The 24,103-nt window shown below is 46.3% G+C and overlaps 1 protein-coding gene across 1 annotated transcript; it reads left to right on the plus strand.

Moving 5' to 3' along the window:
- Positions 1-1,552: 1,552 nt before the first annotated feature.
- Positions 1,553-24,066, plus strand: LOC140720285 (uncharacterized). The gene is made up of 3 exons (XM_073035152.1): positions 1,553-1,581; positions 20,894-22,734; positions 23,948-24,066. The coding sequence occupies exons 2-3, from the start codon at positions 21,683-21,685 to the stop codon at positions 23,982-23,984; spliced, it is 1,089 nt and encodes a 362-aa protein (XP_072891253.1). The 5' UTR covers positions 1,553-1,581; positions 20,894-21,682; the 3' UTR covers positions 23,985-24,066.
- Positions 24,067-24,103: the final 37 nt, after the last annotated feature.

Consider the following 24,103-nt stretch of genomic DNA (forward strand, 5'->3'; position numbering starts at 1 on the left):
TGTGCCCACAGGAAGGTGAGGTTTTGGAAGATTGATTCGGGGAAATCGATCAGTGGCTCTCGCAGTGCAGAAAAGGTGTGACCGGTGGGGAGTTATTTGTGTGCCCAACCCTGGCCTGGGTTGATAATTCCACCACGGAAGAATGGTCGCCTTTGTTTTGTGGTCACATTCGGTGAGTTTAAAGGTAGAGAAAAGGGGAGAGGAAGGTTTGAAACAGAAGAAACCTAGTAACAAAGAGGTCACTGTTTGGACTCTCTCCTCTGTAGCCTGTAAGGGTGAGTTTGAGTTCTATTCGAATACGAGGGTGTGACCGTCACGTAGTCAATCCACAGGAGTGGGTTCTCTGATGAGGGGGAAACCTTTGTGATTACCACTTGTGCTTTTCCCTTGTTTGTTTGTGGTAGCTCACTGAAGAAAGGCACCCCTGTGGCAAATCACTGTAGGAGTTACTTCGTATGTCGTGGAACTGGATAAGTAACTATCACAGTTGTGTGTTTGGGGTAACCTTGTGTAGAAACTACCTGTGTGTGATAATCCTGGCCAGGTTTGGTAGTTTCACCACTTGAACACGGTACCTCAGTGATGAGCTACTGTTGGTGATAATCCATACGTGGATTCTGTTTAAGTATCCTGTAGCCACCACTTTGGGATGACCCGGAGCTGAATTTGGGTGTGGTACCACTTGTGTTGAAAGGATATTCGTTGAAGATCACTGTCGGTGATACTTGTGTATGGAGTGGAACAACTTCGGAAGATAAAACCCACTGTTGTTGTTATTTTGGAATATCGACATAATTGCTTTCTCACAACATACGCCTTTGGATTACAAAGCGCTCTCTCTCTCTCCAACGCGACTCAAATAACTACCTCGAACTGAACTGAATTCACTTAATCATCGTAAGACTCTATTCATTCACCCCTAGGTTTGAAAGAGTCTAGTCTTGTTCCTATTTCCACACTTATGTACAGATATATATCATTGCTAACCTGTTTGATATATTTGCATTTATTGTACTTGTAATGTGTAGTTTACTCTTAAACGTTATTAGTTTATAGCAATACCAGACTCCAATGCGTTTCCCATTTCTGCTGGTTCTTTAACCCGTCACGGGGTACGTGATAATGGAAAAGACTAAATAAACTCATCGAAAAGGCTGGATCCATTAGTAGCTACAACCCGGAGTTAGTGCCGGAGCATACCGTTTTCCATTACGGATAATCTGGCACATCCTCGATATGACCAACTGAATCAGCAACGGAGCGTCTTTTTGAGCAGACTACGCTGTCATAATGATCATTACAGAATAAGTGTATACAACAGTACATACACACATCACAGTACAATGGTCTCTGCTTTATTACTTCTTTTATTTCCTATATTATTATTGCAAATTGCTACATTATTATAGTTCTATATTTTATTTTTCGTAAAGTCTGCACACTTCTAAGTGAGTTTTTAAATATTGCTGCCGTCACGTATTTTCCTCTCGGGATCAAATGCGCATGCGTACAAGTCTGAGCTGATTCCCGGATATCGCGCATGCGCTCAGTAGACGAGAGGTTCAGAACGATCGGCCGCAGGTAGGACGGGGCTCTGGGCGGGACTTTAATCACCGTTGTTTGAACCGCGACTGAAGTACAATTACTTTGAGCTCCGGCTACACTGGTCCTACACCCCGGAGCAGCCCCGATGCTTTCCCTTTCTCAGCCCCTCCATCTGTACCCGGGCCCCAAGGACCTCTCGGCTGATGAGCGCTGGAGCCGCAGCCTGCTCTGCCGCGCGTGCGCATTACTGATCCTTGGACAGCGAGTAGATAGGTTTCTGAATCGTCGGGCATTCTGGGTAAAGAGGCAGCCATGGGTGCAACTGCCAGCCTTCTCCCTGTACTGTTGGAACAAATGGGGGGAGCGGATGCATCTCCCAAACACTGCTGAGCCCCAGCTGTGTAAATCCGAGGATTAGGAACTCGGAACTCAACAAGGCCTTTGACAAGGTTCCGCACGAAAGGTTAGTTAGGAAGGTCAAACACGAGGTAATCTGCAGATGCTAGAAATTGAAACAACACACACAAAATGCAGGCCAGGCAGCATCTTTAAGGAGAAGCACTGTCGACGTTCTGGGCTGACCTTCGTCAGGACTAACTGAAAGGAGAGATACTAAGAGATTTGAAAGTAGTGGGGGGAGGGGGAAATGCGAAATGATAGGAGAAGACGGGCGGGGGGGGGGGGGGGGATAAAGCCAAGAGCTGGAAAGGTGATTGGCGAAAGTGATACAGAGCTGGAGAAGGGAAAGGATCATGGGACGGGAGGCCTTGGGAGAAAGTAAGGGGGACGGGGGAGCACCAGAGGGAGATGGAGAACAGGCAGGGTGATGGGCAGAGAGAGAGAAAAAAAAGAACAAACAACTAAATGTGTCAGGGATGGGGGAGGAGGGGCATAAACGGAAGTTAGATAAATCAATATTCATGCCATCAGATTGGAAGCTACCCAGCCGGTATATAAGCTGTTATTCCTCCAACCTGAGTGTGGATTCATCTTTACAGTAGAGGAGGCCATGGATAGACATATCAGAATGGGAATGGGACTTGGAATTAAAATGTGTGGCCACTGGGAGATCCTGCTTTCTCTGGCAGACCGAGCGTAGGTGTTCAGCGAAACGGTCTCCCAGTCTGCGTCGGGTCTCACCAATATTTAAAAGGCCACACCAGGAGCACCGGACGCAGTGTACAACACCAGTATACTTCACAGGTGAAGTGTCGCCTCACCTGGAAGGACTGTCTGGGGCCCTGAATGTTAGTGAGGGAGGAAGTGTAAGGGCAGGTGTAGCACTTGTTCCGCTTACAAGGATAAGTGCCAGGAGGGAGATCGGTGGGAAGGGATGGGGGGGATGAGTGGACAAGAGAGTCGCGTAGGGAGCGATCCCTGTGGAAAGCAGAAGGGGGGGAGGGAAATGTGCTTGGTAGTGGGATCCCGTTGGAGGTGGTGGAAGTTACGGAGAATTATACGTTGGATCTGGAGGCTGGTGGGGTGGTAAGTGAGGACAAGGGGAACTCTATCCTGAGTGGGGTGGCGTGCGGATGGGGTGAGGGCAGATGTACGGGAAATGGGAGAGATGCATTTGAGAGCAGAGTTGATGGTGGAAGAAGGGAAGCCCCTTTGTTTAAAAAAGGAAGACATCTCCTTTGTCCTGGAATGAAAAGCCTCATCCTGCGAGCAGATGCGGCAGAGACAGAGGAATTTTGAGAAGGGGATAGCATTTTTGCAAGAGACAGGGTGGGAAGAGGAATAGTCCAGGTAGCTGTGAGAGTCTGTAGGCTTATAGTAGATATCAGTAGATAGGCCTTCTCCAGAGATGGAGACAGAAAGATCAAGAAAGGAGAGGGAGGTGTCAGAAATGGACCAGGTAAATTTGAGGGCAGGGTGAAAGTTGGAGGCAAAGTTAATGAAATCAACGAGCTCAGCATGCGTGCAGGAGGCAGCGCCAATGCAGTCGTCGATGTAGCGAAGGAAAAGAAGGGGACGGATACCCGTGTAGGCTTGGAACATGGACTGTTCCACAAAGCCAACAAAAAGGCAGGGAACATTCCCTAACATTCTTGCAGGGAAGTTTGCTAGTGCTTCTTGGGGGGGTTTAAACTAAATTTACATGGGGGTGGGGATCCAGAATGTGAGAGAGGATAGCAAGAGGAAGAATAAAGGACAGGTGGGGACTACACGGTTCCGGTATATTAAGTGTGTAGTCGAGGGGTGGAACAAGTGATAAGGAGGACTCGTGTACAGAGGGATGGTCTGACGAAACATGGAGTTAAATGTGTTGAAAGAATAAGTACATTTAGGAAGGACAACAAAATTCTAGGGGCGTATAGCCCAATGGGAGTTCGGGGAGCTGGGTTAAGCACAATAGGCAGCGATTCAAACAGAGAGAGGAGAAATGGGCTAAAAATTCTATTTCTGAATGCACGAAGTGTTAGAAATAAGGCGGATGAGCTTGAAGCTCAGGTGCAAATGGGTAACTATGATGTTGTTGGGATAACGGAGACATGGCTGCAGAGAGATCAGACCTGGGAAATGAATGTACAAGGGTATACGTGCTATCGTAGGGACAGAAATGTGGGCAGAGAGGGTGGGGTGGCCCTGTTGGTGAGGAATGAGATTCAGTCCTTTGCAAGGGGGGACATAGGGTCAGGAGAAGTAGAGTCTGTGTAGATAGAACTGAGGCACAGTGAGGGCAAAAGGACCCAAATGGGTGTTGTCTACAGGCCACCAAACAGTAGCATGGATATTGGGTGCAAGTTGAATAGGGAGTTAACATTGGCATGTGGCAAAGGTAATGTCGCAGTAGTTATGGGGGATTTCAACATGCAGGTAAACTGGGAGAATCAGGTTGGTGCTGGACCACAGGATAGGGAGTTTGTAGAGTGCCTACGGGATGCATTCTTGGAACAGCTTGTACGAGAGCCGACCAGGGACAAGACTATTTTGGATTTAGTGTTATGTAATGAACAGGAATTGATAAGCGATCTTGCAGTAAAGGAGCCATTAGGAGGTAGTGATCATAATATGATAAGCTTTTATCTGCAATTTGAGAAGGATAAGGGCAGCTCGGAGTTGTCAGTGTTGCAGTTGAACAGGGGAAACTATGGAGCCATGAGGGAGGAGCTGGCCAAAGTTGACTGGACGGATAGCCTAGCAGAAAAGACAGTGGAACAGCAATGGCAGGTATTCTTGGGAATAATGCGCAAGGTGCAAAATCAGTTCATCCCCCAGAGAAGGAAGGATTCAAAGCGGGGAAAGGGGCCACAGTGGTTGACAAAGGAAGTCAGAGATTGCATAGCATTAAAAAAAAAGGAAATATGACAGAGCTAAGGTGAGTGGGAGGACAGATGATTGGGAAGTGTTTAAGGAACAACAGAACTTAACTAAAAAGACAATACGGGGAGAAAAAAGGAGGTACGATCGCAAGCTAGCCAGGAATATAAAGGAAGATAGCAAAAGCTTTTTTAGGTATGTGAAGAGAAAGAAGATAGTTAAGAACAATGTTGGGCCCTTGAAGAATGAATTGGGTGAAATTGTTATGGGAAACAGAGAAATGGCAGAAGAATTTAATGAGTACTTTAGATCTGTTTTCACTAAGGAAGACACAAGCAATCTCCCAGATGTATGGATGGGCCAAGGACATAGGGTAACAGAGGAAATGAAACAGATTGACATTTGGAAGGAAACGGTGATGAGAAGACTGATGGGACTGAAAGCTGACAAATCCCCAGGTCCGGATGGTCTGCACCCTAGGGTACTAGAGGAGGTGGCCCTGGAAAGTGCGGATGCATTGATAATCATTTTCCAATGTTCCTTAGATTCAGGATCAGTTCCTGAGGATTGGAGAATGGCTAATGTTATCCCACTTTTTAAGAAAGGAGGGAGGGAGAAAACAGAGAACTATTGACCTGTCAGCCTGGCGTCGGTGGTGGGAAAGATGCTAGAGTCCATTATTAAGGATGAAATAGTGGCATATCTAGATAGCAGTGATAGGATTGGGCTGAGCCAGCATGGATTTACCAAGGGTAAATCATGCTTGACTAATCTGTTGGAGTTTTTCGAGGATGTAACCAGGAAGTTAGACGGGGGAGATCCAGTGGATGTAGTATACCTCAAATTTCAGAAGGCATTTGATAAGGTCCCACATAGAAGATTGGTGGGTAAAATCAAAGCTCAGGGCATTGGGGGGGGGGGGGGGGGAGGCATTGACATGGATAGAAAACTGGTTGGCAGATAGAAAGCAAAGGGTGTCGTGGTTTTTCGTGCCCCACAAATGACCAGGAGACGCAGAAGATTCTTCAAGAAGGGTTAAACTTTAATTTGCAAATCAAAGCTGAGACAGTCATTGAGCTAGTCGCTGATTGGCCACCGTTGGACACAGCATTTTTTATAGCAATCTCCTGGTCCAGTTGCATTAGCATATGTAATCGATCTATAGTTGCGTATTACGTACATCATTTTCCCTATTGTTTCTATCAATTGACTTAATTATGTTCTCTTAGCTACTTCTCATTAACACATTGTCTTCTACATTTTTAGGATATATGCATAGCAAATAGCAAGCTCTTTCTGTAGCTACCTCTCATTAACACACCACTGTCATCTTACGACTTCAGTCTCCTACCAAATTGGGTACATGCATAGCAAATAGCAAACTCAGAACTGAGCAATGTTCTAATCTACATTTCTTTAGCTTTAGCTACCTCTCATTAACACACCATTGTCTTCTACATTCCTAAGATTTCATTCTACTAAATTGAGTACATGCATAGCAAATAACTGACTTCATAGTTAAAATTTATACTTTTATACTCCAATATATCCCCCCTTTACAGAGAAAGAAGACGAAAAGTCTGTGCACAAAAGCCTCGGGTTAAACTATAATTTTCTGCGCCAAGACCTCAAAGTATTCTCTCCCTGTTACCCTGGGCCGCTGAGCTAAAAACCTGTCCCTTTGTAGCTGAGACAGGGAAAAAGACTCGGAAATGGCCAACTGGGTGAGTCCCCACCCGCATGAAACATTCATAATTCAGCTGGTCCTGCATTATAAGCTGTTGCAGTGTAGGTGTCTGGCTTCTTTTGTTTATAGCCCAGGGTCTGCTATAATTACAGTGATAGGCAAGCTTATTTTGGCCAAACTGCAAGGAAGCCTGATGTAACATACACCAATAGGGGCACATTGGTGCATTGTTCAGACAGTTTCGATAACAAGGATCCGTGTTAACACAAATCCTCTCGTGACAAGATAGATAGATAGATACTTTATTCATCCCCATGGGGAAATTCAACATTTTTTCCAATGTCCCATACACTTGTTGTAGCAAAACTAATTACATACAATACTTAACTCAGTAAAAATATGATATGCATCTAAATCACTCTCTCAAAAAGCATTAATAATAGCTTTTAAAAAGTTCTTAAGTAGTTTACTTAAATACATTAAATACAATCAACCCTGGCACTTTAACATATCTTACTCCTGGCGGTAGAATTGTAAAGCCTAATGGCATTGGGGAGTATTGACCTCTTCATCCTGTCTGAGGAGCATTGCATCGATAGTAACCTGTCGCTGAAACTGCTTCTCTGTCTCTGGATGGTGCTATGTAGAGGATGTTCAGGGTTTTCCATAATTGACCGTAGCCTACTCAGCGCCCTTCGCTCAGCTACCGATGTTATACTCTCCAGTACTTTGCCCACGACAGAGCCCGCCTTCCTTACCAGCTTATTAAGACGTGAGGCGTCCCTCTTCTTAATGCTGCCTCCCCAACACGCCGCCACAAAGAAGAAGGCGCTCTCCACAACTGACCTATAGAACATCTTCAGCATCTCCCTACAGACATTGAATGATGCCAACCTTCTAAGGAAGTACAGTCGACTCTGTGCCTTCCTGCACAAGGCATCTGTGTTGGCAGTCCAGTCTAGCTTCTCGTCTAACTGTACTCCCAGTTACTTGTAGGTCTTAACCTGCTCCACACATTCTCCATTAATGATCACTGGCTCCATATGAGGCCTAGATCTCCTAAAGTCCACCACCATCTCCTTGGTCTTGGTGATATTGAGACGCAGGTAGTTTGAGTTGCACCATATCACAAAGTCCTGTATCAGTTTCCTATACTCCTCCTCCTGTCCATTCCTGACACACCCCACTATGGCCGTGTCATCAGCGAACTTCTGCACATGGCAGGACTCCGAGTTATATTGGAAGTCTGATGTGTACAGGGTGAACAAGCCCTAACTGGAACTGAACATCGTTGCTCACATTGTTCCCTGTGCTCTCTTCGCCACCGCGTGGAAGTGGAGGAGTTATAAGGCCTGGGAACTACGTGCTGAGTGGGGCTTTCCCTTGAGCACAGATAACAACTTTGTCTCTTCATCATTCCTGCCGTGTAAGCTGCCCATTGATACCACTGATTAGTATGTGTCTTTAACCATGGCGAGGAGGTAATTGTTGTGCTCTTCTTACTTCTTTTCTGCAGGTTACCAGTCCCATTCCATATCTGCCCCACTAATGGTACCCAAGTCTGCACTGGAGTATGTGGGTGCTTTGTCCCCGGGGGCACAACTGGTCGTTCCCAGCTCATCCCCATTATCTGGAGAAGCCCTATTATCCACCACCACATCCTGAGGGTCTTGAGGCCCATCCTCAAAATCAAAAATTTCCCTTACCAATTGATCAAACTCCTGTGGTGCAGTGTCAGCTTCTTGTTCCCTGTCTGTCTCCTGCTAATTGCTCTTCCACATCACTTACCTCGGACACTTCACCTGATTGCCCTTGCAGGACTGCCCTCGTGCAATGGTTCAGGTGGTACCAGGTGGAGCGTCCTTCTACCTGAACTGCGGTGGGTGATGCCTTGGTCACCGTAAAGGGTCCCTCCCTTCTTGGCTCATTCCACTTTCTCCGAAAAACTCGCAGGTAAACCTGGTCTCCTGGTTTAATCGGTCCTTCCCCTTGTACGGTCTCCGGTTCTTTCTGTTTTTCCTGGGCATAAATAGACCTATGTATCATGGTTAGCTGCTGCATGTATTGTTTCAATTCTATTTCCAATTGTTCCAAGCTAGGTCCCTTATACGGCCCTCTCCACTGGGGCACTGGCATGGGCCTCCCAGTGAGCATCTCATGCGGTGTCAGGCATGTCATTCGATTAGTTTGCATGCGGTAACTCACCAATGCTAACGGTAAAGCATCGACCCAATTAAGTTTAGTGTCTGCACAAATTTTGTTTAGTTTGGCTTTCAGGGTTCCATTAATTCTCTCTACCATGCCCTGCGACTGAGGGTGGTATACACATCCAAATCTTTGCTTTATCCTCAGCGCCTGTAGTACCAGTTTGACCACTTTCTGGATAAAAGCTGAACCATTGTCTGAGCTAACTTCTGTAGGTATTCCAAACCTTGGGATCACTTCATTTGTCAGGAATTTTACCCCTGTCTTTGCCCCTTGATCTCTTGAAGGTACCGCCTCCACCCATCTGCTAAATCGATCAATTACTACCAGCATGTATCTTTTCCCTCTCACTGTCTTTATCATGTCTATGTAATCGATCACTAAATGTTTAAATGGTCCTTCAGGTACAGGAATGTGACCTATTGGGGTTGTAATTCCCTTCCGAACATTATTCTGTGCGCATACCTCGCACTGTGACAAGACAAAGTCCACCAAGTCTGTAAATAAGGTGACCAAAAACCATCCTTCTTTATTTTCCTTATCACTTCCCCCCTTGCACAATGGTCCATCCCATGCGCTTCAGAAATCAGAATCGTCAGTAGAGGGGTGGGTGCTACCAACAAACCGTCTTCCGTACTCCACAAGCCTTCCGGGTTCTGCTTGGCCCCCCTTTTTCTCCACATTGTCTGTTCTGCCAAAGTTGCCTTACCTTGTATTTCAATTAGGTCCTCTACGTCAGGTTCTGGAGTTAGGCTTACCTGGGGGGCAATGACAGCTGACGTACATCCAGACGCTTTTCTGGCTGCCTCGTCTGCAGCTTGATTTCCCTTTGTTATTACATCATTTCCCTTTTTGTGTGCCTGGCATTTTACTATAGCCAATGCTTTAGGTTTCATTAAGGCTTTTATTAAGTCTAGAATTTGCTGACAATGTTGTATGGGATCTCCATTGCCTTTTTTAAAACCTCTCTGCTTCCACACTGCCCTGAACAAAGGGCATACTCCGTGAGCATATGCTGAATCAGTATAGATGTCTACTTTCTCACCTTCCATCATTTCACACGCAACTGTCAGGGCTTTGAGTTCTGCTAGTTGGGCGGAACACGGTTGGGGACTGGACTCCATCCTAATAATCTTATAGCTCGACTGATCCTGCTGCACTACTGAGAATCCTGCGTGATTTCCATCATAATCCCTATAACAAGAGCCATCTACGAACAGAACCTTTTTATCTATCTCCTCCAGTGGTTCTGACCGTAAATCTGCTCTCAATTTGGCAAATGCCATCGTCTTCCCTACACAATCATGGGGTTCTCCTTCATAGTCTAAAGGGACAAAATCGGCTATATTACTGGTAGTGCATCTCTGTATAGTTATGTCAGGAAATGTCAATAGCATCTGATACGCTGCTATCCTGGCTGGCGTCAGCACAAATTTCCCTTTTTCCAGCAATTCTGCTACTTTGTGGTGTGTGTACAGAGTTACAGGATAGCCCAGGGTTACCGATGATGCCTTTTCATATGCATAGTACAGCGCCGCCAATCCCTGATAACAGGGTGGGTACCCCTGAGCCACCTCATCTAGTCTCGTACTGTAGTATGCTATCGGCTGCTTTGCTTTTCCTGTGCCCGTCTCTTGTGTTAGAATCGCTGTGACATAACCCTCCTGTCGATTGGATACATACAAATAAAAAACCTTCTCGTAGTCAGGCAAAGCTAATGCTGGTGCTGACTGCAATTCCTGCTTAATAGTATTGAAAGCTATCTCCGCCTCTCCATTCCACTGTAAGCCGTTCTTCAAATTTGTATGTCCTGCTTCTTTCATTATCTTTCTCAAAGGTGCCACAATCTCAGCATATTCTCCTATCCAATCTGAGCTGTACCCTGCCATTCCCAGAAACGTCATCATCTGCCCTACAGTCTGGGGTTTTGGGGCCTTAGTTATTGCCTCAATCTGATCTGGTGCTATCGCCTTCACTCCCTTGGATATTACCCTGCCTAAGTACTCCACTTGCTGCGTGCAGAATTGCAGTTTCTTTTTGGATACTTTATGTCCTCCGCGCGCTAATTTCTCTAACAGAGTTATAGTGTCCTGCTCACACTGTTCCTTACTGTGGGAGCAAATCAACAGGTCATCCACATACTGTAACAATGTACTTTCCAATGGTATGCCCTCTAGGTCTGCCTTCAATACCTGATTAAAAATGTGTGGTGAATGTTTAAATCCTTGCGGCATTCTGGTATAGGTATACTGAGCACCTCTGTAAGTAAATGCAAACAGATACTGACACAGGTCGGCCAGAGGGGTCACTGAAAAGTAACTTGCTTCTGGTGAAACATTAGTCAAAAGCGTGTGTGGGTTGGGGACTACCGCTGGCCAGTCCTCTACCACATCATTTACCGCTCGCAAATCATGCACCAATCTCCACTTAGATTTATCTGCTTTTAAGACCGGCAACAACGGGGTATTGCATGGACTGTTTGTTCTTTTAAGCACTCCTATTTCAAGCAACCCCTGCACTGTCAACGCTATTCCCTCTTCTGCTTCTGGTCTTAGTGGGTATTGTGGTCTCCTGGGTGGAATTGCTCCCCTTTTCAGCCTTATTTCCACCGGACTAGCTGTTTTTATTTTCCCTACGTCCGTGTCATGCTGTGACCACAGAATAGACGGCAACTCATCTAACCTTTTATCTTTCTGCTGGCCTCTTTCCTTTCCCAGCACGGGCAGGTGTGGTTGGGGATTTATTTCGACCTCTCTCACTGTCCCTACCATATCTACACTTACCATTACTTTAATACAATTGTTGTCTTCTGATATCCACACCTTTGGCGTAATTTTCCTCCACACTGTTACGGTTTCAGCACTCTTAACTAAAGGTCCTAAGTCTTTAGACTGATATCCCTTATTTACCAACAATGTTACGTGGGGCGCAGCCTCCGGTATCCTGTACCATTTTTCTAAAAAGGTGTTCCACTTAACTTGTAAAGCTGCCCCTTGCTTTCCAATTATCACAGCCTCCCCTTCCAGGTGCTGTTGGGTACATGCCTCCAGGTGCCATTTCTCCTCTAACTCCCTGTTCTGAGTCTCGTCAAAAATCACTGTACAATGTAGCTCAGATTTGGGCATTACAGCCCTGGGTAATATAGCCTGCACGCCCTTTTTCCATTTTTCCCAGGCTTCCTGAATCTGATCTGCGATGTCTCCTATCCAAAAGACATTAGCCTTCTTGTCTTCTCGCACTATCAATTGAGCCCCTGCTCTTTCCACACTCAGCCCATTTCTGGTGCATTCTACTTTTAATTCCAGTTTCAACAAAGCATCTCTGCCTAACAAATTAATCGGAGTTCCTTTAAATACTAGCACCAGCAAAACAATTTCTTTATTTCCCATTCTCAACCGCACTGGAGCCGTGTACTGTGTCAACTGTGTTTTCCCCGAGAACCCTACTGTCTTAATAAACTTTCCTGACATGGGAAGGTGAAGGGCATACCGTGGCTGTACACAAGTGTACGTGGCTCCAGTATCTATCATCATTGGTGTCAGTTGCCCTTCTAACATAACCTGAACAATGGGTTCCTCGTCTGCCTCCCTTGTTATCATTGGGTAATGTCCCTTCCCACTCAAGTTCTCGGGGCACCCCTAATACCTCGCATAGGGGTTCACAGGTCCGCTTGGGCCTGTGGGGGCTGGTCCTTGGCTAAACTCTGGTTCCCTTCTTATCGGTTCCTGCTGGTGTGTGACAGGCCATAGTATAAACGGACAATCTCTTCTCATGTGACCTGGCTGATTACATTCCCTGCACAATCTCTCTACCTCTCTTTCCCACTGTTTCCTCACTGGTCCCCTCTGCCCATAGCTCCTCTGTCCCCCTCCTTGGGACTTCCAGTCCTGTCTGGGCTGTTTGAATTTAGTCTGTTCCTGATAGAGCATTTGTGGGAATGCTCCCTCAAAGTCAATTATTGGCATGGGTTTTGCAGCCCTTGTCTTACAGTATGATCGGTCCCTCCATATAGCAGTGCTTTGTCCAGTTTGATGGCTGTACTCAGACCGGTGGTTGTTGGCAGCATCTTTTTGTTTTTCTCTTTTTCCTTCTTTTTGAGTTCTTCGAGCTGCATTTGTATTAACTTTCTTTGCACCTCTCCCTGCTGCTCAGCCAACCTTTGTTTGTCTTTCCAGTATTTCTCAACCGCATGGACTACGTGGTCTCTAAATTCTTGTGGGGTCTTTGACGTTAGCCCAACCACTTCCTCCAGTCTGGATTTTACTTGTGGTTGGCATTGCATCCAAAATGCTATGTCAGAACAGTGAGGTCATAAATAAGCTATTCTCCACCTCTTGCTCAGTCTCCAGTCTCCACCTTTTCAACTGGTTTTCTACGTAGGCTGCTGGGTTTTCAGTGTCTCCCAGTGGATCCCCTTTTAAAGCTTTGGGGTCCACTTTGGGTGGATAAAGCTTCCTGAGGGCCTGCCATACCCTCTGCCTCACTCTGTCAAACCCGTCTCCATCAGTTCTTGGGTCGTTCGAGTTTACTATGCCAGCCATTTCCATTAGTTTGTTAAATTTGGAGGTTCCCATCGACCTTATCAACAGTGCCTTCAAATCTCCCATAGCCAATAATCGTCCCGCTGTTTCTTCTTCAAAGGCTCTAATCCATTTCCCTGCTCCTTCATGTAAATTGGGCAGAGTGTTTTTCAGCCCTTCTAGGTCCTGGGATCCCCAAGGGATATACTGCACTTGTCCTGATCCTTTAACTAACGACGGCATCATTCTTCCTCCTCCTTCCCACCTGCCCTGGCTTTCCTCCTCACCTGACTCCCCATCTGTCTCAGGGTATGTCTTTACTGCCTCCCACACAAATGTCTCCGGGGTCCTCTTCTTCCCTCGGTCTCCCTGTGGAGTCCTTCCTTTCTGTCCTGATTCAATATTTGGTTGGCCCCTGGAGTATTTTTCGCATCTCCTCTGGCAATCCCCTCTCAGTAACTTATCTTGCTCTCTCTCTACTTCCGCAAGTCGCTTCCCTACCGCCTCCTTCTGCTCTTCTAGGCTTCTGCCTCCTACCTCTTCCCCACAAATTCTCGCATCCTCTCTCTCTCCACTGAACTCTTGCTCCTCCAATGAGTCACCTTCTCTTTCTTCCTGTCCGTGTCTGTACACCTGTGGCAGGGACTCCTCATGATCCTTACTCATGCTTGATTCCCTTCTCTCTTGTGTTTCTCCAAGACTCTCATCTCCTATCATGGGAATATGCACAAGGACTCCCATGTCCCTTTGCGTAAATGATTTTTGAATTATCTCATTTATAAAATAGTCCACGCCTTTATTCCTTATGCCAAAGTGCATGACCATGTATTTCCATACACTATATTCTATATTCTATATTCTATATTCTATCTGCCACTTCTTTGCCCGTTCCCCCAATCTGTCCAAGTCCTTCTGCAGACTCACTGTTTCCTCAACACTACCTGCCCCTCCACTTAACTTTCTATCGTCCACAAACTTGGCCACAAAGCCATCAATTCCTTCATCTAAATTATTGACAAATAACGGGAAAAGAAGCAATTCCAATGCCAAACCCTGCGGCACACCACTGGTCACGGGCAGCCAACCAGAAAAGTCACCCTTTATTCCCACTCTTTGCCTCCAGCCAGTCAGTCAACCTTCTATCCATGTTAGTATCTTTCCTGTAATACCATGGGCTCTTATCTTGTTAAGCAGCTTCAGTTGTGGCACCTTGTCAAAGGTCATCTGAAAATTCAAGTACACAACATTCACTGACTCTCCTTTGTCTATTCTGCCTGTTATTTCCTCAAAGAATTCCAATAGATGGGTCAGGGAAGTATCCACTCAGATATCCACTCTTGCCTCTCTTTTATTGTATCTGAAAAAAAAATTGCATCCTCTTTTATATTATTGGCTAGTTTACCTTCATATTTCATCTTTTTTCTATTTATGCTTTTTTAGTCGCCTTCTATTGGTTTTTAAAAGCTTCCCAGTCCTCTACCTTTCCACTAATCTTGTTTGTATATGCCCTCTCTTTAGCTTTTATGCTGTCTTTGACTTCCCTTGTCAGCCATAGTTGCCTCATTGCCCTTCCTTTAGGATACTTCTTCACCTTTGGGTTGCATCTTCCGAATTTCTCCCAGAAACACCAGCCATTGCTTTTCTGCCATCACCCCTTCTTGAATGCCTCATCTCTTCCTGCCCTGATGAGTCACCTTCTTTTCTAGTCTGTTTATGTCTATGGTATAACCGATACTCCTCATACTCCTTTACCTCTCTCACGTATTTCATCCGTTCAATCTCTTCTCCCATTTCTCTCTGTACCCGTTCTATCTTTATCCTTTCTGCCTGTATCTCCTTCCATATCGCCGCTTTTTCCTTCTCGTATTGTTTTTTCTCCTCCTCATTATCCCAAACTTGTACTTCTCCCTACATGTTTACTGTTCCCGTCAGCAGGGGGCACTGCTTAGGGGTTCCTTCCTCATTATAGGAAGGGGGTTTTTCTGTTTCTTTCGCATCCGGGTACGGAGCCGAAGCCAGCTTCTCACCGTACCCTCCTCTCTCTTTAACAGGCTGTTTCTCCAGCACCTTAGTGTCTTCCTCGCTTGTAATCAATATTCTACCTGTCCTCCTCAGCCTTTCCCCCTCTGTTCTGAAGAGTTTTAGCACTTCCATTTCTTGTTCTCTTTTTTGCCCTCTTCTTAGATTTATCTTTTGGTTTGTAATTTTTAATTAGTCCCTCCATTTCTTCACACAAACTTATATCAAACATTCCTTCTCTTGGCCACTTTGTGACCAGGTTGTTGGTTCTTTTTTCCCATTTTTCTGAAGTTTTTGTGATCTCATTTTGAATTAACGGGAATTTTTTGCTCGGAATCTCTACTGCCGTTCCTTTACCTGTCATGTTATTCTCTCTTTTAAGGTATTTCAGAGATTCACAGTTTGTTTACTGGATAATATTATTTACTCCAATTCTACACCTAGTCCGAGTCTAACACCACGTGGACTGTTTCTTCCTATAACACCACGTGGACTGTTTCTAACTAAACTTACTCTAATTCTACGCCTAGTCTAACACCTCGCCCGTTCAGACCCTTATCTCTCAAGGCGGTATCAACGAGGATTTTCTACTCTTTAATTCTATTCTACTTTCCCTGCCCGTTCAGCCCTTCGTTTCATACGAAGCGGTACCCACAGGGATTTACCAACACCACGTGGAATTTTTCTTAACGTCTTATTAACTTATTTGTACTTACCCTCACTGCAGTGTTCTTGAGCAATCCTTTGAGCCTCCTTTGTTAACCCCCAATTCTGCCAATTTCTTTGGACCGGAGAGGCTCAGTGGTTCCACACTCCTGAGACTCCAAGACCTCCCCAAAGCCAACAGAATTCTTAGTCCAAATTGTCGCAAAAAGCGCTTTCCTTTTGTTTGGGTGCACCCTTAATTCTGTTAGCCTTATGGGGGTCCCTAGAGGACTGGGAAGCATTCCCAAGCTGCCGTTTCCTTTCCGCAGGTCTCTATCCGGTCCTGCCGCGGTCGCCAATTTCGATTACATATGCTAATGCAACTGGACCAGGAGATTGCTATAAAAAATGCTGTGTCCGGGGATCGGTGGGCAATCAGTGACTAGCTGAATGACTGTTTCAGCTTTGATTTGCAAATTAAAGTTTAACCTTTCTTGAAGAATCTTCTGCGTCTCCTGGTCATTTGTGGGGCACGAAAAACCACGACAAGGGTAGAGGTGAATGGGTGTTTCTCGGAATGGCAGGTGGTGACTAGTGGGGTGCCACAGGGCTCGGTATTGGGACCACACCTGTTTACCATTTACGTTAACGATTTGGATGACGGCATTGAGATTAACATCAGCAAATTTGCTGATGATCCTAAGCTGGGTGGCAGTGTGACATGTGATGAGGATGTTGGGAGAATTCAGGGTGACTTGGATAGGCTGGGTGAGTGGGCAGATACTTGGCAGATGGTGTTTAATGTGAATAAGTGTGAGGTTATCCACTTTGGGAGTAAGAACAGGAAGGCAGATTATTATCTGAGCGGTGTAGTGTTAGGAAAGGGAGAAATACAAAGAGATCTACGAGTCCTTGTTCATCAGTCACTGAAGGTGAATGAGCAAGTGCAGCAGGCAGTGAAGAAGGCTAATGCAATGTTGGCCATTATTACAAAGGGAATTGTGTACAAGAGCAAGGAAATCCTTTTCCATTTGTACAGGGCCCTGGTGAGACCGCACCTGGAGTATTGTGTACAGTTTTGGTCTCCAGGGTTAAGGAAGGACATCCTGGCTGTAGAGGAAGTGCAGCGTAGATTCACGAGGTTAATTCCTGGGATGTCTGGACTGTCTTACGCAGAGAGGTTAGAGAGACTGGGCTTGTACACGCTGGAATTAAGGAGATTGAGAGGGGACCTGATTGAAACATATAAGATTATTAAGGGATTGGACAAGATAGAGGCAGGAAATATGTTCCAGATGCTGGGGGAGTCCAGTACCAGAGGGCATGGTTTGAGAATGAGGGGTAGGTCATTTAGGACAGAGTTAAGGAAAAACTTTTTCTCCCAGAGAGTTGTGGGGGTCTAGAATGCACTGCCTCGGAAGGTAGTGGAGGCCAATTCTCTGGATGCTTTCAAGAAGGAGCTAGATAGGTATCTTATGGATAGGGGAATCAAGGGATATGGGGACAAGGCAGGAACCGGGTATTGATAGTAATTGATCAGCCATGATCTCAAAATGGCGGTGCAGACTCGAAGGGCCGAATGGTCTACTTCTGCACCTATTGTCTATTGTCTATAACTGGGACCCATGCGGGTGCCCATGGCTGCACCCTTGGTTTGGAGGAAGTGGGAGGAGCCAAAGGAGAAATTATTGAGAGTAAGAACTAATTCCGCTAGACGGAGGAGAGTGGTGGTAGAGGGGAATTGGTTAGGTCTGGAATCCAAAAAGAAACGAAGAGCTTTGAGACCATCTCGGTGGGGGATGGAGGTATATAGGGACTGGACGTCCAGGGTGAAAATAAGGTGGTGGGGGCCAGGGAACTTAAAATCATTGAAAAAATTCAAAGCATGAGAAGTGTCACATAGGTGGGAAGAGATTGAACAAGGGGGGATAAGACAGTGTCAAGGTATGCAGAAATGAGTTCAGTGGGGCAGGAACAAGCTGAGACAATAGGTCTGCATGGAAAGGCAGGTTTGTGGATCTTGGGTAGGAGGTAGAAACGGGAAGTGCGGGGTGTGGGAACTATGAGGTTGGTGGCAGTGGATGGGAGATCCCCAGAGCTGATAAGGTTGGTGATGGTATAGGAGACAGTGGCCTGGTGCTCCTGGAGATCCACAGGAGGCAGAAGACCAGAGCGGGGTGTCCATGAAGAGAAGGAGGGTTGAAGACGGGAGAAGGGGTCATCGGTGGGGGTAGAGGAGTCCTTGACAAAGAAGTAAGCTCGGAGACGGAGCCGGCGGAAGATGAGTTCGGCGTCATGGCGTACGCGGAACTCGCTGAGGTGTGGGTGAAGAGGGATAAAGCTGAGGCCCTTACTGAGGACAGAGCGCTCTGCCTCAGAGAGCTGAAGGTCGGAGGGAATGGTAAAGACCCGGCACGGATGAGAGATGAGATCAGAGGAGGGAGGGAGGCTGGTAGTGTCAGTGGAGAGGGACGGGTTGGGGTGAGAGGAAGATGGAGCCTCTGACCTCCCTCCCCCCAGACAGTCCTTCCAGGTGAGGCGACACTTCACCTGTGAGTCGGCTGGTGTGGTATACTGCGTCCGGTGCTCCCGGTGCGGCCTTTTATATATTGGTGAGACCCGACGCAGACTGGGAGACCGTTTCACTGAACACCTATGCTTGGTCCGCCAGAGAAAGCAGGATCTCCTAGTGGCCACGCATTTTAATTCCAAGTCCCAGTCCCATTCTGATATGTCTATCCATGGCCTCCTCTACTATCAAGATGAATCCACACTCAGGTTGGAGGAACAACACCTTATATACCGGCTGGGTAGCCTCCAACCTGATGGCATGAACATTGACTTCTCTAACTTCTGTTAATGCCCCTCCTCCCCTTCTTACCCCATCCCTGACATATTTAGTTGTTTGTTCTTTTTTTTCTCTCTCTCTGCCCATCACTCTGCCTGTTCTCCATCTCCCTCTGGTGCTCCCCCCCCCCCTCCTTTCTTTCTCCTATGTCCCATGATCCTTTCCTTTCTCCAGCTCTGAATCACTTTCGCCAATCACCTTTCCAGCTCTTAGCTTCATCCCACCCCCCTGGTCTTCTCCTATCATTTCGCATTTCCCCCTCCCCCACTACTTTCAAATCTCTTAGTATCTCTCAGTTAGTCCTGACGAAGGGGCTCGGCCCGAAATGTCGACAGTGCTTCTCCTTATAGATGCTGCCTGGCCTGCTGTGTTCCACCAGCATTTTGTGTTAGTTAGGAAGGTTCAATCTTTATGTGTTAATATTGAAGTGGTAAAATGGATTCGACAGTGGCTGGATGGGAGATGTCAGAGAGTAGTGGTGGATAACTGTTTGTCAGGTTGGAGGCCGGTGACTAATGGTGTGCCTCGGGGATCTGTACTGGGTCCAATGTTGTTCGTCATATACATTAATGAACTGGATGATGGGGTGGTAAATTGGATTAGTAAGTATGCAGATGATACTAAGAAATGTGGCGTTGTGGATAATGAAGTAGGTTTTCAAAGCTTGCAGAGAGATTTAGGCCAGTTAATAGAGTGGGCTGAAAGATGACAGAAGGAGATTAATGCTGATAAGTGTGAGGTGTTACATTTTTGTAGGACTAATCAAAATAGGACATACATGGTAAATGGTAGGGCATTGAGAAATGCAGTAGAACAGAGTGATCTAGGAATAATGATGCATAGTTCCCTGAAGGTGGAATCTCATGTGGATAGGGTGGTGAAGAAAGCTTTTGGTATGCTGGCCTTTATAAATCAGAGCATTGAGTATAGGAGTTGGGATGTAATGTTAAAATTGTTCAAGGCATTGGTGAGGCCAAATTTGGAGTATTGTGTACAGTTCTGGTCACTGAATTATAGGAAAGATGTCAACAAAATAGAGTACAGAGAGATTTACTAGAATGTTACCTGGGTTTCAGCAGCTAAGTTAAAGAGAAAGGTTGAACAAGTTAGGTCTTTATTCTTTGGAGCATAGAAGGTTGAGGTGGGACTTAATAGAGGTATTTAAAAAGATGAGGGGGATAGATAGAGTTGACGTGGATAGGCTTTATCCATTGAGAGTAGGGGAGAATCAAACAAGTGGACATGAGTTGAGAATTAGGGGGCAAAAGTTTAGGGGTAACACGAGGGCGAATTTCTTTACTAAGAGAGTGGTAGCTGTGTGGAACGAGCTTCCAGTAGAAGTGGTAGAGGCAGGTTCGATATTGTCATTTAAAGTAAAATTGGATAGGTATATGGACAGGAAAGGAATGGAGGGTTATGGGCTGAGTCGGGTCGGTGGGACTAGGTGAGAGTAAGCGTTTGGCACGGACTAGAAGGGCCGAGATGCCTGTTTCCGTGCTGTAATTGTTATATGGTTATAATAAACAAAAATATAGTCCCCAGTTAATCTCGATGAAGAGTCTACCCTCGTCGGTGAAAATGTCATTTAGTGCTTTATGGAAATAAAACCTACCGTGGCTTTAGTTCTCTCTGAGTAAATAAGGAAATGAAACCCCTTTGTCCTCGATGACAAGTGACTTGTGGCTTTCACCTCACAAGAGTGCCAACCCGAATAACTGCAGCCCTCCCCTGGCGTTACCATCGATGGGTTCATCACAGCTCGGTAGAGGGGTTCCAGGAATTAGAAACCCTCCAGCATCAGACATGCAGCAACAAAGGCTCTTTGTCGTGTTGTGGAACATGACCAGAACTTGAAATAATTCCAAAGGACAGGGACAAATTGAGCAAAGTCACGTTGATTGAAGGCAGAAGTACCCCATTTCCATACAGACAGGAATACAGTCAGAGTATTTTCTGATCAGTTAGGATGCCTGATCCTTACCCGGTTAGAAGATGAGGAGTTCATAGATATACATAGGAATCTACAGTACATCACTAACCCTTCGGCTCCAACTTGAGATGAACTTTCTAACGTTGTGATGCCAGAGCTCATGACAGACTGAAATCTCACCTGAAATATTGTCCTTCACCCACTGATATCTTTTGCAAATATTTTTACAGGTTTAAAATGCCAGAACACTTGTGCACGGGAATCTCAAACACATCAGCACGTCAGTTTCACTGTCTCTGAACGGATATTTAAGGAGTGAGCATATATTCCCTTTGCAACAACAACACATCTATTGTCGATCCTTGGAGATGAAGAAGTATCTCATCCCAGCTGGAAATGTATTTTGTCTCTGAAGTGAAATTTTCTGCTGTAACTCAGTGTTATTTACTGGAAGCAGGGTGCTGAGAACACACCAGCATTTGTTCACTGGAGATCAGTTCTTCAACTGCATTGATCCTACAAGCGATTCAAATGTTTCACATTCACCTGCTCTGTGTGAGGGAAGGGAACTACTCAGTCATCCAACCTGAAGATACATCAGCAAGTTCACACCATAGTGAGATGCTCCACCTGTTCTGACTGTGAGAAGCAATTCATTCTGCAATTGATGCTAAAGATAGATCTGAAAATTCACCAGCTCAGATGGTGAGAAGACACTCACACACTCAACCACAGCACAGTGACATCAGCGAGTTCACACCGGGGAGAAGCCAGTCACCTGCTCTGAATAGGAGATCGGGTTCACACACTCAACCACAGCACAGTGACATCAGCGAGTTCACACCGGGGAGAAGCCAGTCACCTGCTCTGAATAGGGGGCCGGGTTCACACACTCAACCACAGCACAGTGACATCAGCGAGTTCACACCGGGGAGAAGCCAGTCACCTGCTCTGAATAGGGGGCAGGGTTCACACACTCATCTCAACTGAATGAACGCCAGCGAGTTCACACTGAGAAGATGCCGTTTATCTGCTCAGACTGTGGGAAGGGATTCACTCACTTTTCAACACTACAACGACACCAGCAAGTTCACACTGGGGAGAAGCCGTTCAGCTGCTCAGACTGTGGGGAGGGATTCACTCAGTCATCTCACATACTGACTCACAAGTTAGTTCACACCTGGAACAGGCCATTCACATGCTCTGAATTTGGAAAGGGATTCATTCGGTCAAATCAGCTACTGAGTCACCATTTTGTTCATACTGGGGAGTGGCCATTCACCTGCTCTAAATGTGGGAAGGGATTCACTCAATCACCTGCCCTTTTGAAGGACTACGGAATTCACACTGGGAAGAGGCCATTCACCTGCTCAGACTGTGGGAAGGGATTCACTCGGCCATCTCACCTACTGACACATCAGTTAGTTCACACTGGAGAGAAACCATTCACCTGCTCAGATTGTGGGAAAGAATTCACACGGTCATATAACTTGAAAGTTCATCAGCGAATTCACACTGGGGAGAAGCCGTACACCTGCTCAGACTGTGGGAAAGAATTCACGCGCTCATATGATTTAAAAATACATCAACGAGTTCACACGGGGGAGAAACCATTCACCTGCTCAGATTGTGGGAAGGAATTTGCACGGTCATCTGACTTGAAAGTTCATCAACGACTCCATCGCGGGGAGAAGCCATTTACCTGCTCCGAATGTGGGAAGAGATTCACTCGATCATCTCACCTACTGACACACCAGTTAGTTCACACTGGGGAGAAACCATTCACCTGCTCAGACTGTGGGAAGGAATTCATTTGGTCATCTGACTTGAAAGTTCATCAGCGAGTTCACACTGGGGAGAGGCCATTCATCTGTTTTGAATGTGGGAAGGGATTTACTCGGTCTTCTCAACTGAAGGAACATCGGCGAATTCACACTGGGGAGAAACCGTTCAAATGCTCAGACTGTGGGAAGGAATTCAGTCGGTCATCTCAACTGAACAAACATCAGCGAGTTCACACTGAGGAGAGGCCTTTCACGTCACCCTCCACCATCCACCCCAGCACATTCAGGTGACAGCTGACCCCAGAAAGACACCGACCGTGGCAGGTGGCGGGGCTCACAAAACCCTCCACAATCCACCTTGAGACATTCAGGTGACAGCTGACCCCAGAAAGACACCGACTGTGGCAGGTGGCGGGGCTCACAAAACACATTCACCCTGGCTGACTTTTCTTATAACCTCCCGATTTGCACAGTTATCTTGACTAAACCGCTTCCTACCTTCCTATCTTTACCCCCCCCCTCCCCATTAATCTCCCCCGTTTAATATTCCTTGCCAACAAGGGAAGTTCTACGAGCTCCCATTTACTTCCATCCTCAGCTCCATTCTGGATCACAAGTGAAGCAACACTTCACCTGGGAGTCTGTCAGGTTGATCTACTCTATCTGATGCTCCCAGTGCAGCCTCCTCTACATCAGGGAGACCCAATCCAGACCCGGAGTCCACTTTGCAATTACATTCGCTCTGTCTGCAACAAACGGTCACAGACGAGCGAAAGTCTGCAGATGCTGGAAATCCAGTCAACACTCACAAAAACTTCTCAATGATTTAAAGTTCCCTGCCCCAATCATCTTATTTTCACAGAGGGTACCCAGTCCATATACACATCCATATACACCTCCATATACCCAGTCCATGTACACCTCCCCCTCCCACCAGGAAAGTCACAGAGCTCTCCATTTCCCTCTGGACACCAGACCCAACGAGTTCCTCTCCACCACCACTCTCCTGCTCTTTGTTTCGCTTGTCTTCTTTGTTTGAGCTGAGCTGTACTGTCACTTCTTTCTGTCATCTTGCAGTGAACTGGTGTTAATCACATTAGTGAAAGATTTGGAGAGAACGTAGGTCGGGCAGTACGTGAGGTTGTGGCTGACACCGAAACAGGTGTGTGGGGAAAGTGAGGGCTGTCTACAATGGGACAGAGACCAGCTGGCAAAGTGGGCTCAGGAACGGCAGGTGGAACTTAACTGGGACAAGCAAAATGTGATTGACTTTGGGAAGTTATAACAGAGCAGAACACACAGAGTGAATGACAGGGCCCAGGGAGAGGGGCAGAGGGATACAAGTCCAGAGTTCCCTGAAAGTGGTGACACATGTGGACAGGGTGGTGACGAAGGTGTGGACGGGTTCTTGTGCTGTGTAAATCTGTGACTCTTAGTGTAAATGGTCTTGTCATTGTCCAGTTGTAAGCTGGTGAATTTACTTCCTCCTTCTTCTCTTAGAGAGACAAGAGTACTGGAAACCGTGCCATCTGGGTGAGCGCAGGGAAACGCAGCATTTCACTGTACGAGCCAGCGGTGAAGCTGTGAGTGACCAGTCCACAATACAAGCCCGAGACAGCAGATGGTATTGTGAAGGTCAAATGCTTACGGCAATTA

The sequence above is a fragment of the Hemitrygon akajei genome, unplaced genomic scaffold (assembly GCF_048418815.1).
Source record: "Hemitrygon akajei unplaced genomic scaffold, sHemAka1.3 Scf000039, whole genome shotgun sequence".
Lineage (NCBI taxonomy): Eukaryota > Metazoa > Chordata > Chondrichthyes > Myliobatiformes > Dasyatidae > Hemitrygon > Hemitrygon akajei.

Coding starts and splice junctions, on each gene's coding strand:
- LOC140720285 (XM_073035152.1), top strand. CDS start 21,683: ATGCCGTTTATCTGCTCAGACTGTGGGAAGGGATTCACTCACTTTTCA. Junction 22,735..23,947: donor ATCCACCCCAGCACATTCAG/GTGACAGCTGAC, acceptor TTCTTCTCTTAG/AGAGACAAGAGTACTGGAAA.